The 16,038-nt window shown below is 47.0% G+C and overlaps 2 protein-coding genes across 2 annotated transcripts in view; both read left to right on the top strand.

Moving 5' to 3' along the window:
* Nucleotides 1–16,038, top strand: part of LOC143766955 (oocyte zinc finger protein XlCOF8.4-like) — a 1,046,781-nt gene that overhangs the window by 1,005,387 nt on the left and 25,356 nt on the right. The gene's annotated exons all lie outside the window — the stretch shown is intronic.
* Nucleotides 1–16,038, top strand: part of LOC143767133 (uncharacterized) — an 86,026-nt gene that overhangs the window by 45,598 nt on the left and 24,390 nt on the right. The window contains exons 3-7 of the mRNA XM_077255157.1: nt 12,636–12,785; nt 12,915–13,094; nt 13,177–13,300; nt 13,384–13,481; nt 13,680–13,770. Coding sequence (XP_077111272.1) covers nt 12,636–12,785; nt 12,915–13,094; nt 13,177–13,300; nt 13,384–13,481; nt 13,680–13,770 — 643 coding nt within the window. The remainder of the gene's footprint in view (nt 1–12,635; nt 12,786–12,914; nt 13,095–13,176; nt 13,301–13,383; nt 13,482–13,679; nt 13,771–16,038) is intronic.

Raw genomic sequence — 16,038 nt, 5'->3', positions numbered from 1 at the left:
CCACACAGCATAATGTTCTCATAGTACCGCCATACCCCCACACACAGTATAATGTTCTCATAGTACCGCCATACCCCCACAAACAGTATAATGTTCTCATAATACCGCCATACCCCCCCACACAGTATAATGTTCTCATAGTACCGCCATACCCCCACACACAGTATAATGTTCCTACAGTACCGCCATTCCCCACACACAGTATAATGTTCTCATAGTACCGCCATACCCCCACACACAGTATAATGTTCTCATAGTACCGCCATACCCCCACACACAGTATAATGTTCTCATAGTACCGCCATACCCCCACACACAGTATAATGTTCTCATAGTACCACCATACCCCAACACACAGTATAATGTTCTCATAGCACCGCCATACCCCCACACACAGTATAATGTTCTCATAGTACCGCCATACCCCCACACACAGTATAATGTTCTCATAGTACCTCCATACCCCCACACACAGTATAATGTTCTCATAGTACCGCCATACCCCCACACAGTATAATGTTCCCACAATAGTGGCTTCCCACAGACACAGGATAATGTTTCCACAGGACTGGCATCCCCCTCACACACAGTATAATGTCCCCACAGTTCTGCCATCCCCCCACTTTCTAATGTTCCCACAGTACTGCCCCCTACATGCACAATATGGTACCATCTGTAAAATATGCTTATTTTGCACATTTATTTAAATCAGGACTTAACCAGGTGCGTTATTCTTAAAAGAAAAATGTTGTCATATTCTCATAAAAAGTATAGTAGTTTATTGATTGTCCATAGAAAAATCACTTTGCAGCAAAAACATAAAACAGATGAATATAGATTGTCCATGTGTAGATATTAGCACTTATACTCCTCTTCCCCAAAGTTTGGATGATAAAAGCAGTCTGTCTGTGTGAAGTCTCTGAAGGTCATTATGGCAGCCAACAGCTGTTGTTCCTCCCTTCTCGGACATCCATGGAGAATGAGGGTGAAGATGGGAGGTGACAGTCCCACGTGACAAAAAGATCAACCACCACCCTCCTAAGAGACGTATGTATATGTATATATATATATATATATATATATATATATATATATATATATATATATATATATATATATATATATATGTATATATATATATGTTTCTACAGACCACGTGTTCCCCTTTATAAGGCGTTGACTTATGCTCTGAGCTCCTATATACATAAATAGCTTTTGTAACGTCAACAAGAGGCAATGTGCTCTGTACTGAATTGAGATTCAGAATAATTCAATAAATAATTAATATTTAACACCATCCACCTCACTGGCTACCTCCGACCACCGACAATTAATAAATACTCACTTAGCCTCATTCTTGGTGCAGATACTAATGAACCCAGGATCTATGAGATATTTACCATATGATAGTTGGATAGGCAGGAGTGTATCATCCATAAAGGTAGCCCACTCGGTTGCTATGATGCCTATGAAGTGACAGGGCTCGGTGGGGTGGGGTATTGGTCACCCTCTCCTTCCCATCATCACAATTTCAGCGATATCCACATTCCCATGACGGTGATACCGCTGAATAGATTAGTGAATCAGGGAGTGGAAAGCTCCTGATCCACCATTCAGCCTTCACTTCTGAGTCTGAGACTCCGTGCACTGCAGGCACAATGACGTCACTACATCACACCTGTAGTACGGAGCCTCAGTACTCACACCGCACAGACCAGAGCAGCGCTCCTCAGGAACCGGGTTGGCTGAGTAGTGTGTGGTTTTATATCAGGAATTGTGGGGGCATCATATTAAGAGAAGAGCTGTTGGGACTCTCATACTGAATGTGTGGCTGGTAGGGGCCATTATACTGGGGTTGTGGTGGACTGTAAATGCCTCCATACTGAGTGGGGGTTTTTATTTTGTGTAGCAGTTTGTGGTGGCCATAATTAGAGACGAGCGAATATGTTCGGAAAACGATCACCAAGCAAATTCTGCAGGAATATGGTACATTCGGATTCATGATCGGTAACACGAGCATTTTTCTTAATATCTGAAAAAGTTGGTAACATTCGGTAAAATATATAATAGACGCCGGTAATACATGTGCCGCGTTCAGTAAAATCACAGCCATGAATCTGGGAGACTGGGGTACAAATCCTGCCTCTGCCCTGTTGGACATAATATATCAGTAGTGGTCAATAACACTATGGTGCCTACCTCAATAAACACGAGTGTCACGAGCAAAGAGAGTCATGCCGGCTCAGACGTCGCCTGGATTAACAAGGTTCACGTTAGATGTCGAGGAACCAGGACAGTCTGATGATGAATGGGTGGAACGCCCCCACAGTCGCAGGGCCGAGGGGTACCCGGCACCGGGCCTCTCTGTCTCAGTTCTGTGGTTGTCACGGTGGCTAGACCCGGTCCGTGACCCTGCTAAGGGGCGTCCAGTGGAAGTTGAGAGTGGTGGTGTGTGGTGCAGGGTGCGATGAATAACGAGGACACAGGGTTGCAGTCTCTTTACCTCTTTACTGAAGGCTTCAGGATCCTCAGTCCAGAGTACGGTTAACAGGGCTGTCTGAGACCGGCCGGTCCGATGGCACCTCCAGAGTTCCCTTTGCAGGTGGAAATCTGTGCCTTCCTTCTAGCGCTTGTGTGTTGTAGTCCTTCCCTGCTCAGCACCACGGGATAGTCCTCACAACTGTTGTGTCTGTTTCTGATGTTCCCTCACAACTGATTCTGATGTTATTCTCTGTCCCCCAGATGATATGGCTAGGACGCACCCGTATGACGGGTAGGCCTGGAGTTCTTCCGGGACCCTAGAGTCGCCCCTCTCCCACTGTTGCCCCCTATGTCTGCTTAGGTGATTTAGGTGAGACAGCCCGCCTGTAACTGACTGTCCTGCCGTTGGTTTGAAGTAATGCTTGGAGCCAGTACTTCCTCGGCGTTTCCGGCCACCGGCTACGCGCGTCAGTAGGATGTTGACTCGATCTTACAGCACGACTCCTACTGGTGTTTCTCCTTGTTGCGTTGATCTAGTTTCTCACTCTTCACAATAATCCTCGCTTCTTGTCCTTTCTTTGGGTACCGCCACGATGAAGTGCAGGCGCTGTCCCGTAACGTTCTTTCTGTTCGCTAGGCCTCTGTCAGGATCCCACCCCTGACAGGGACCCCCCTGAATCTTCCCCTGCAACACCCTCTGCCACAGGATGTTGCCTGGTTCCAACCCAGTCAGCTTTCTCCCTAACTTCCTATCTAACCCCCAGTTTTACCATTGTGAGGAGTGGCCTAATACATAGCACCCTTAGCTCCCCCTGGAGGCCAGACTATGAAGTGTATTGGTGTATGTGATACCTGGTCAGGTGAACTCCTTCAGTGCCATCAGACGTACCATCACTCCCCTTAGCGGCGGAGCGATGTTACTGCAACGACCAGGACTCTGGGGCGCTGCGTGGGCTACTGGACCAAACCATACATGGACAAGGCAAGAGAACCTGCAGATCCACCCCACATGAAGACCTGGAAGAACAACATGTGCAACCCCCTGAAGATCCTGATCCAACCCTGCAACTAGAGAGCACTGCAGCTGGCCAGAAACAGAAGATCTTAGATAAACTAAATACCATCAATACCATAGATCGACTGCCATGGCTCAGCAAAGAACACCAGACAGTATGCTAGACGATACCAATAGAGCAGCACTTGCATCAATACCTACCACCACCATGAAGGATCAGCAGGGCACATAGCAGATGTACAGATATGCGACAAGTACCTCGGCAACTCACAGGTACACGGTAACCATGATGAGGAGGCAAGGAAAGCAGCAACATATAAATACCATCAAAGGGTAAGACAGGTCCTGAAGAGCCTGCTCAATGGGAAGAATAAAATCCATGCCATCAATACATATGCCCTGCCAGTTATCAGATACGCTGCTGGCATAGTGTGCTGGCCAAAATAAGAGATGGAAGCTGCAGATGTGAAGACACAAAAGCTCCTCACAATGCATGGAGGTCTCCACCCTAAGTCTAACATCCAAAGATTGTATACCAACAGAAAGGAGGGTGGTCGAGGCTTGATAAGCATCCAGGCCACCATCATGGATGAAACAAGAAGTATCCAGGAAAACATCAGGAAATTGGTGCCAAAAGATGAGATGCTGAGAGAAAGCCTAAGGCAGCAACAACAACAGATCTCTAAGGAAGAACAGGAACATGAACCACCATGGCAAGACAAGCCGCTGCATGGGATGTACCATCAACAGATAATGGAGGTGGCTGACATGGAGAAATCCTACCAATGGCTGGAGAAAGCTGGACTCCGAGACAGCACAGAGGCACTAATCATAGCGGCACAAGAGCAAGCACTAAGTACCAGATCCATAGAAGCAGGAATCTACCACACAAGACAAGATCCAAGAGTGACAAATACAATTAGTACAGTGTGTGCAGCTTACTATACATGTATTTAATTAATAAAAGATAATTTTTATGAAAAAAAATGGTGTTGGCTCTGTGAGATCCCTGCTAGCACCGTGAGGAAGTCGCACGGTGCAGAGGCGAGTTCACCGGGAGAATTTCACTGCAGAGAATTTCAACTCGCCTCTGCACTGTGCGACTTTCCCATGGTGCTAGCGGGGATCTCACTGAGGTCACCGCAGTTCAGCCTGGCTGGGAACACCGCCTCAGTGACGTCACCGCTAGTCACTGACGCTGCGTTCCCAGCAGCTCACCCACCAGTAGTGTTGAGCATTCCGATCCCGCAAGTATCGGGTATCGGCCGATACTTGCGGTATCGGAATTCCGATACCGAGTTCCGATACTTTTGTGGTATCGGGAATCGGTATCGGATCCATATTAATTTGTAAAATAAAGAATTAAAATAAAAAATATTGATATACTCACCTCTCCGGAGGCCCCTGCACCTTACCGCTGTTAACCGGCAGCCTTCTTTGCTTAAAATGAGCGCGTTTAGGGCCTTCCATGACGTCACGGCTTCAGATTGGTCGCGTGCCGCTCATGTGACCGCCACGCGACCAATCACAAGCCGCGACGTCATTCTCAGGCCCTAAACTCCTCATTCTAGGAATTTAGGACCTGAGAATGACGTCGCGGCTTGTGAATGGTCGCGTGGCGGTCACATGAGCGGCACGCGACCTTTACGCGAGTCTTTACCACCCCCATTACGTTTTATTCCCTCACACAGGGTGGAGAATTTGACCTCTGCAGTCGGGTACTCTCGGAGGGGCCCATGTGTGCATATTACCCCCACCTTCCATCCATTAGGACTGTCCCCAGCAACCAGGGACCTGTGTACCAGGATCACCAAGCTCCCCAAGTCCAAGAGAGCGTCTGGTACCCATTAACAAGTACCTTGCACAGCTGAGTTTCGTTACCAGCAGAGTAGTAGCAATGCAGACTGGCTGGGTATACATAAATACACAGTGGGTATATCCGCAATCCATGAGTTCTGTTAAGGGGCAATTGGCAACCACATGTCCAGGCTCTTGGCATCGCCAACACTTAACGACTGTGGTACGAGGGAACCTTGGGGCCGATTTAGGGGATACAGGGCGGTTGTCACTCTCCTTCCGAGATATCCCCTTGGTACAGACATGATCCCTATTGGCCCCGGTGGAGGGCTGTGGATTTTTCCCCGACTGCTGGGTCGGCGGGGCCTTACGTGACAGCCAAAGTGGAGCAGTGTCCCGTATAAAGTCCTGAGTGGCTGTATACCGCTCTATCGGTCCTACCACCTAGTCCAGAGTGCCCTGGTCCACTTGCCCCACCCAATGCTGTAAGGCTGCTGGCAGGACCCTCACTGTCCGGTCGACCACCACCCTCTCTACCATCTGGTATAGGGAAGTCTCAGGCTGGAGCCATTTTTAACCAGTCAAACAAATGTATAGAAACAAACAAAGTCCTCCAACACAAATTCTCAAAATAAATAAACAATTTTATTGATTCGCATAGTTTTAGAAACAGTAAAAAATTGGCAATGGAAGCTATCCATACAGTTGATGGGGGGGAAAAAAGCAAACACTGGACATAACAAATAGTAGATCTGTGCCCTGACTAGGGTAGCACAGAGTATACCACATCCTGAAGTAATTTTACAGCCAATCTGGAGATAGATGTAACCAAGATCAATACACACAAAATAAAGGGCATAGTGCAGAAATGGTGGAATTATGTACACGGATGTGAGGGATATAGAAAAATGGTCCTGCACAATTAAGGGTAGATCTATTTGCATAATATTGTATTAATTGTGCCAGATTTCACCTGGAGGCAAGGAGTATCCATAAAGATAATATAATGAAATCATGTGAAGTATACAGCCTCCAGGGGACAACAGAGACAATAATGTGCCCACCATAACCGAAGGTAGTAGCTAAACACAACAGTAACAAAGTATAGATTCCCTGTGTGTGGTCGCGTCCAGCTGTTACCTTGAGTTATGGTGGGCACATTATTGTCTCTGCTCTCTGGTAGTTATTTTCAGAATTCGTGTTGGAGGACTTTGTTTGTTTCTATCCAGTCCTCCGGGTATATTTCAGGGCTACTCATTTGCAGCTTACCAAGAAATAAACCCCTAATAAAATATAACCTTTAATATTAAATCTTTCATACATATAAGCAAAAAATCCAAAAATAGGTCCCCCTCGCTAAAAATGCCTCAATAAACCGGGCTGAGAGATAATAGGGAGAAGAAAACGATAAATCTATAAATCTACTATACTCTCTGGCTAGACAGTAAATAATGAGATTAAGATACAATATATAAATATATACATACACAGAGGTATGCCCAGTGTTTTACCTCATTAAACAAAACTAACAGCACCAAAATAGTTAATGACTAAATAGTGGTGATATAAAAGTGCTACTATGTCACAACAGCCGATGTGTAGAAATGAGCGACCTATCCCTAGATACCCACTCTATCGGAGCACCTACCTGGGGGCGGAGGTTGGCACCCTAAGAAATACGAGGTTGGCGCCCCCGCTCATGCGATGGCTGTCCCTTACCTCCTATTTAACCCTATAAGACTGAAAACAGAGGGCCAGATGGCCTGTATAATATACTGCTGAGATGATACAAGTATACAATATGTATATTAGAACTAGCGAGAGGTAAGATACATGTATGGAAGCAAAAGAGACAGTCCACTCAACCTTAGCCACTCAGAACGGCTACAGGGGTTAAAGGTATCTACCGTATTTTTCACTTTGTAAGATGCTCCGGATTATAAGACGCACCCCAAATTTTGAGGAGAAAAATAGAAAAAAACTTTTTTAAATAAATTGGGGGGGCTTCATATAATCCATGCGTCTTATTGCTTACCAGGGGTTGTGGCTGCGGTGGATCAGGGTCCCAGGGTCGTTGCTGAAGGCAGGAGTGGAGCATTGCTGCAGGCTGGGATGAGGGGGTCTGCAGGGTGGCTCCGGTGCTGCAGGGGGGCTCCAGTGCTGCAGGGGGGGCTCCGGTGCTGCAGGGCTATCTCCGGTGCTGCGGGGGCTCTGCCGACATTTTGTGAAAGGCCAGAGCCCCCAGCAGTTCGTCCATGCTTTCCTGTGAGGTGGACTTTGAGAAAATGGCCGCCGGGAGGCGGCGCATGCGCAGATGGAGATCTTGGTACCAAGATCTCGAGAGATGAGATCTCAGCCCTGAAATCTCATCTCCCGAGATTCCGGCGGCCATTTTCCCGGAGTCAGTCATACAGGAAAGCATGGACGAACTGCCGGGGGGCTCTGGTCTTTCACAAAATGTCGCCAGAGCCCCCTGCAGCACCGGAGCCTCCAGCATCACCCGGGGCAGCAGCGGACAACCGCAGCAGCGGTGGTGGGTGGCAGCGGTGGCGAACAACTGCGGCAGAGATGGCGGGCGGCAGCGGTGGCGGACAACCGCGGCGGCGGACACCCCCTCATCCCAGCCTGTAACGGTAAGCGGTATATCCGCTTTGTAAGATGCACCCCCATTTGCCCCCCAAATTTGGGGTAAATAAAGTGCGTCTTACAAAGCGGAAAATACGGTAGGTGCCATGGCAGCACTTTACACCATTGGTGACCAAGGATTAAATAGGGGCTGACGCACAATGACTCTCACAGATATTCCAGCAGATATATATAATAATAAACTGCATGACTCTGAGAGATAACTGTCACCACACATGTGATTGCACACCACAGTACTGCAAAGTGTTAGATAATACACTAGGGGCACAGAAGGAATAAGTCTCCATAATAAGCTGTACTTGTCTGCTACAATGTGGCAGTGCATGCAGGCCGGCTTCCTCAGTGCTGACCGGACTTTATACCTGGTCCAGGGTCGCTGGGGACGGTGCCTCTCGCATTGCCGCTATCTGCCGCAGTATCAGCTCATTAGTCTTTTGCTGCTGCTGATACAATTGCTGCTGATGATTGTGCTGCTGATGATTGTGCTGCTGAAGACCAACTGCTTCAAAAGCTCCTCCATTTTGTCTGCTTGAGCTGAAGCGTTGCCGGCTTAGTGATTGACACGCAGCACTCTTTGGGGCATGTCTCAGTTCACACTGCTCGTACTCTCCAACCATATGTGGTGCAGCGGGGTCCTTGCTGTACCGTGAGAGGCCCAATCAAGTTCAAAACAAAAACGTGTTTAATGTCCAAAAAGAAACCTCACACAATGCACTGCAGGCTGTATCCTCCGGATCACAGCCGGGAAAACAAAAGACAGTCCGGGTTCGGTTGCCGTGAGCGACCACACTACTCTCCAAGCAGCGGTGCCAGACCTTTAGGCTCCGTTTGGCCCTGTGTTGTCTCACACAGAGGAGGCTCTGCAGACCGACTGCTCTGTCTGCCAGCAAGCTCAACACTGACACTCCCAAACTCTCTTGCAGGGTTTCATATCTTTCCTACTGACTCTGTGGCCATGGGCCACTTATAGGTTCTGGGCTGGAGGAAACAGACCGGCCCCACTACCTTCCTGCAGTCCGTTTCAAAAATAAAAGCCCATACCGGGTTTTCCTGAATAATTTCTTGGTCAAATAACTTGACCAAGTTCACACTCCCTTTTATTCTGTCTTGTGACTCACAGGCAACCTGCAGTGAGCACAGGGCACTCCAGCGGATCTAACACTCTTCTGAGCACATCCTGGGGGACACATAGCGACCCTCAGACCAGCGTCACACTTAGCGTATGAAGATACGGTCCATTTTTTACAGACCAAATACGCAGAAATGTTCCCTGAACAGTGATCCGTATGGCATCCGTAGGCAGGATGTGGCTGCGTATTTTTCACATGTAAACCATCCGTACAGCGAGATTCTCTCGCCAGCTTGCAAAATGGACATAGAATGGATCCATGGGCTCAAATATTTGTGAAAACATATACCGTATATACTCGAGTATAATCTGACCCCCCTACTTTTGCCACAAAAAACTGGGAAAACTTATTGACTCGAGTATAAGCCTAGGGTGGAAAATGCAGCAGCTACCGGCAAATGTCAAAAGTAAAAATAGATACCAATAAAAGTAAAATTAATTGAGACATCAGAAGGTTAAGTGTTTTTGAATATCCATATTGAATCAGGAGCCCCATATAATGCTCCATACAGTTCATGATGGGCCCCATAAGATGCTCCATAGACACATTTGCCCCATATAGTGCTGCACAAACCTTGATTATGGCCCCATAAGATGCTCCATAAAGATATTTGCGCCATATAGTGCTGCACAAACGTTATGGCCCCATAAGATTCTCCATATACATATTTGCCCCATATAATGCTGCACAAACGTTAATTATGGCCCCATAAGATGCTCCATAAAGATATTTGCGCCATATAGTGCTGCACAAACGTTATGGCCCCATAAGATTCTCCATATACATATTTGCCCCATATAATGCTGCACAAACGTTAATTATGGCCCCATAAGATGCTCCATAAAGATATTTGCCCCATATAGTGCTGCACAAACGTTGATTATGGCCCCATAAGATGCTCCATACAGACATTTGCCCCATATAATGCTCCACAAATGTTAATTATGGCCCCATAAGATGCTCCATAAAGATATTTGCCCCATATAGTGCTGCACAAACGTTAATTATGGCCCCATAAGATGCTCCATAAAGATATTTGCGCCATATAGTGCTGCACAAACGTTATGGCCCCATAAGATTCTCCATATACATATTTGCCCCATATAATGCTGCACAAACGTTAATTATGGCCCCATAAGATGCTCCATAAAGATATTTGCCCCATATAGTGCTGCACAAACGTTGATTATGGCCCCATAAGATGCTCCATACAGACATTTGCCCCATATAATGCTCCACAAATGTTAATTATGGCCCCATAAGATGCTCCATAAAGATATTTGCCCCATATAGTGCTGCACAAACGTTATGGCCCCATAAGATACTCCATACAGACATTTGCCCCATATAATGCTGCACAAACGTTAATTATGGCCCCATAAGATGCTCCATAAAGATAATTGCCCCATATAATGCTGCACAAACGTTAATTATGGCCCCATAAGATGCTCCATAAAGATATTTGCCCCATATAGTGCTGCACAAATGTTGATTATGGCCCCATACAGACACTTGCCCCATATAGTGCTGCACAAACGTTATGGCCCCATAAGATGCCCCATACAGACACTTGCCCCATTTGCTGTTGCTGCTATAAAAAAAAAATCACATACCCCTCCTCTCCGTCGCTCAGGCCCCCGGCAATATTCACCTGACCTCGTTCCGGCGCCGCTCCATCTTCAGCGTCTTCTGCACTGACGTTCAGGCAGGGGGCACGCACTAACCACGTCACTGCGCCCTCTAACCTGAGTGTCACTGCAGAAGACGCTGAAGACGGAGCGGCGGCTGGAACGAGGAGCAGGTGAATATCGCACAGCGCTCCCCTCCCCGTTATACTCACCTGCTTCCCGGCGCCGCAGCTTCTTCCTGCCTGCCGGTCTTCGGTGCCGCAGCCCCTTCCTCTATCAGCGGTCACCGTTACCGCTCATTACAGTAATGAATATGCGGCTCCACCCCTATGGGAGGTGGAGCTGCATATTCATTACTGTAATGAGCGGTACCATGTGACCGCTCAGTACAGGAAGAAGCTGGGGAGCCAGGGATCTGCAGGGACCACGCCAGGAGCAGGTGAGTATAATTAGACAGCCGCCGTTCCCCCTCCCCTGCCGACCCCTGGATATGACTCGAGTATAAGCTGAGAGGGGGACTTTCAGCCCCCAAAAATGGGCTGAAAATCTCGGCTTATACTCGAGTATATACGGTATACAGTCATATATAGATAGAGAGAGAGAGAAAAAAAAATTGGAACAGCATCAGATACTACCTTAAAGTCATGCAAAGCTTCTCCAGCCAATATTCAAATGGCTTTCAAAATAGGAATAAAAAAAAGGAAAACAGCTCAAAAAACTCAAAAAAAACCAAAAAAAGTGAACTTTATTGCCCGAACGGCATGGCAACGTTTCGGATATAGTATCCTTTCTCAAGCTTCTTGAGAAACTCTAGCATGGGAAAATATTCTGAAAAATTCACGTTTTTTTCCCCATAGACTTGTATTAGCGCCACATGGCCTTCCGTTTCATCCGTTTTTCAACGGATCCGACAAAAATTGCCGGTCCAGCGGCCGGACACAACGTACAGAGGAACGTTTTTTGTTCCAGTGAAAAACCTGACGGCGCCGGAATGGGCGCCGTCCGGCTTTTCTTACAATGGGCACTGGATACGTCACATGACCGTATCCGGAGTCCGGCTTCCGCCCTGTTCTCTCTCTCTCTCTCACTCTCTTTTTACTATTGATGCTGCCTAAGCAGCATCAATAGTAAAAAGATATAATGTTAAAAATAATTTAAAAAAATAAAAAATTGTGATATTCTCACCTTCCGGCAACCTTCGTGCTCCTTGCGATGCTCCCGGCAGCTTCCGTTCCCAGTGATGCTTTGCGACAATAACCCCAGATGACGTAGCATCACGCGAATCCGCTAGGCCATCACAGGTCATTGTCACAAAGCATCACTGGGAACAGGAGCTGTCAGGAGCATCATGACGATCGGGAAGGCTGCGGGGGCTGCCGGAAGGTGAGTATCTGGATTCAGCAGAAAAATTGATCCGTGGCATCAGTTTTTCCACTACTTTCGCCCGATCCAGGAATCTATCCTGCCGCCGGATAATACCTGACGGCGTGGAACGGATGTGTGAAAGTAGCCGAAGACGGGAAACCTTCATATAGACGGCCGGTGGTGATGGAGTCAGTGACCGACTCTGGCCACATATGTCTCTAGAGCCGTAGTAGAAGATGAAGATGTCGTCCTCATCATGAAGTAGTTATTTCTCATGTCGCGTGTAATGAATATCTCCTGCAGTATTGCTAATGCCGATTCCAGGGTCGGTAAATGAGACGAGAATTAGCGTTATGGAAGATGAGTCTATGAGGAACGTATTCAGCTGCCGACTCCGAGGAAGAAACTGCTTGTTGTCTGTGGCCTAAATATATAGGATTTATTAGTAGATGTAAAGAAGGAAACTAAATCCTGTAAAATAATAAATCTCCTCATATGTTTCCCTTATTATCTCCAGTAATTGTATTATTACAGGATTCTTATGATGTTACATCGGCTCATCTTCTCATTCAGGTCTCTACAATATCGGATCCTCTCAGTGAAGATCTTCTACAAAAGAGAATTTTCCTGATTTACCCATCACAGATGGATATGGACAGAGACAAGATGGCGGAGAGGTTATTACACCTCACCCTAGAGATCCTCTTCCGGCTTACTGGAGAGGTGAGAGATTCTGATGACGTCACATTACATCATTCTTATCTATGGGAATAACAGATGGACAGAACTGGAGAGGTGAGGACTCTGGAAATGTCTGTAGTGAGATTTATTAATGTGTCTCTCCATTACCAGGATTACACAGTGGTGAACAAGACCTCTAGTGATCGCTGTCAGGACCCTGTGTCTGAGGGATGGGGAAGACCCCTGAGCCCAATCACGGGGCCTCCACCTCACCCCCTGATCCATGAGGACATCAATGACCAGAAGATCCTAGAACTCACCTACAAGATGATTGAGCTGCTGACTGGAGAGGTGACACTGCTGGGAATGCTGGGACATTATACAGTAACACTATGAAGGGATCGGGGGATGACGGTATCATTGTATGTGTCAGGTTCCTATAAGGTGTCAGGATGTCGCTGTCTATTTCTCCATGGAGGAGTGGGAGTATTTAGAAGGACACAGAGATCTGTACAAGAACGTCATAATGGAGGTTCCCCAGCGCCTCACATCTCCAGGTAATAGACAGGACTAAATACACACGGCCTATAATTATCTGTATGTAAAGAATGAATTCACTCCCTGTATGTGTTTCCTCCAGATCTATCCAGTAAGAGGACAACACCAGAGAGATGTCCCCGTCCTCTTCTTCCACAGGACTGTAACCAAGAAGATCCCAATGCTCCTCAGGACCATCAGGTAGATGGAGAGAAGGTGTCAGGAGATCTCCCCTATGATGTGCAGACGCCGGTGAAGGTCTTGTGCTCAGTCTTGTTTTATCCACCAGTATTATATGTTTTATACTTGTGTAATGAGAACGGTGGAGATGGCAGGATTAGAGCTGATCATAGATGGGACTTCTCTATCTGTCGGTGACTTTTATAATATTTGTTTCAGGGTGAAGATCTGACCCATATTAATACTACAGAGACATATGTGAGGGGGGATGAGCAGTGTAAAGAGGAGATTCCCACATATGACTACCCAGGTGAGTAGTAACCACTAAATGCAGAGAAGTCACAGATTCTTCTCATCACCGGCTGTGGCTGCTTTATCGGTGGTGTAGTCCGGCCGTATTACCATGATCACCATTTTACCTCTAGACCACAACATTCTCCACCCAAAACTGTTCAAATGACTTTGGACATTGAAAGCCCTTTTCTATAGAACTTACGACCTGGTAGATCCACCTACCCCCTGGGTTTAGGAGACGCTGTTACCTGCCCAGATCTGTGAACTATAAAGCCAAATGACAGCGTACGTAGAATGTGCTGACAAGATAGAAAATCACGTGAAGAAAAATATGATGATGGTCCTGTAAGAGAAAGTGGAGGGTAATGTGTCATGATTTCCCAATGGCAAGGAAATAAAAATAACAGAACGGACTAGCTCTCGGGTGATGGAAACTAAAGTTGACCGTGACCTGAACCTGACACAACACTGGAAGTAGCCGGGGAGTGTTCCTACAATGCCCTAGACACCACGCGCCAGCCGGAGATCTAACTACCCCTATCAGAGGAATATACAGGCCTGTCTTACCTCCAGAGATGAACCCCAAAAGGAGATAGCAGGCCCCCCACAGATATTGACGGTGAGTTAAGAGGAAATGACATACGTAGGATGAACAGCAGGTTTAGCACAGTGAGGTCCGCTTTCTAGATAGCAGAAGGACAGGAAAGTAATACTTCACGGTCAACTTAAAACTCTACACAAAACACCATCCTGAAATTACTTTAAAACTCCAGTGACAACTCATGCCACTGGAGTGGCAATTTCAGTCCACAAGAGCTTCCAGCTGCAGATAGTCACATTACTGCAAGCTGGACAAGAAGTTAGCATAAACTCAAAACAAATACAACTTAGCTGAACAGGAACTTGAGGCAGGAGAATGCAACAGAATGCTACTGATACATTGTTGGCCAGCATAGGACTAAAAGCCAAGCAGCCTTAAATAGGAAACTCCCCTAATGGGTGGCAACAGGTGAGCAGAGATAGCAGAAAGCACACAAGTGGCACTACCATCAAAAACCACCGGGGGAGCCCACAAACAGAATTCACAACAGTACCCCCCCCCCTTAAGGAGGGGGCACCGAACCCTCACCAGAACCACCAGGGCGATCTGGATGAGCACCATGAAATGCACGAACCAAATCAGGAGCATGAACATCGGATGCTGTCACCCAGGAATTATCCTCCTGACCATAGCCCTTCCACTTAACCAGATACTGAAGTTTCCGTCTGGAAACACGGGAGTCCAAGATCTTTTCCACCACATACTCCAATTCACCCTCGACCAGCACAGGAGCAGGAGGATCAGCAGAAGGAACAACCGGCACCTCATACCTCCGCAATAATGACCGATGAAAAACATTATGAATAGTAAAAGATGCTGGGAGGTCCAAACGAAAGGACACAGGATTAAGCACCTCCAGAATCTTATAAGGGCCGATAAACCGAGGCTTAAACTTAGGAGACGAGACCTTCATAGGAACAAATCGAGAAGACAGCCACACCAGGTCCCCAACACAAAGACGAGAACCAGCACGCCGATGACGATTAGTGAACTGTTGAGTCCTCTCCTGGGACAACTTCAAATTGTCCACAACCTGTCCCCAAATCTGATGCATCCTATTCACCACGGAATCCACTCCAGGACAATCCGAAGACTCCAATTGACCGGACGAAAAACGAGGGTGAAACCCCGAATTACAAAAAAATGGAGAAACCAAAGTGGCAGAACTGGCCCGATTGTTAAGGGCAAACTCTGCCAACGGCAAAAAAATCAATCCAATCATCCTGATCAGCGGATACAAAACACCTCAAGTAAGTCTCCAAAGTCTGATTAGTACGCTCAGTCTGGCCATTAGTCTGAGGGTGGAATGCAGACGAAAAAGACAAATCAATGCCCATCCTGGCACAGAACGCCCGCCAAAATCTAGACACAAACTGAGTACCCCTATCAGACACTATATTCTCAGGAATACCATGCAAACGCACCACATTCTGAAAAAATAGAGGAACCAGCTCAGAGGAGGAGGGCAACTTGGGCAAGGGTACCAAATGAACCATCTTGGAAAAACGGTCACACACCACCCAGATGACAGACATCCTACGAGAAACAGGAAGGTCAGAAATAAAGTCCATAGAGATGTGCGTCCAAGGCCTCTTAGGAATAGGCAAGGGCAACAACAACCCACTAGCTCGAGAACAGCAAGGCTTGGCCCGAGCACAAACATCACAAGACTGCACAAACATA

The sequence above is a fragment of the Ranitomeya variabilis genome, chromosome 4 (assembly GCF_051348905.1).
Source record: "Ranitomeya variabilis isolate aRanVar5 chromosome 4, aRanVar5.hap1, whole genome shotgun sequence".
Taxonomy (NCBI): Eukaryota; Metazoa; Chordata; class Amphibia; order Anura; family Dendrobatidae; genus Ranitomeya; species Ranitomeya variabilis.
Note: the sequence above shows the minus strand (reverse complement) of the source record. Positions and strands in the feature narration are given on the sequence as shown.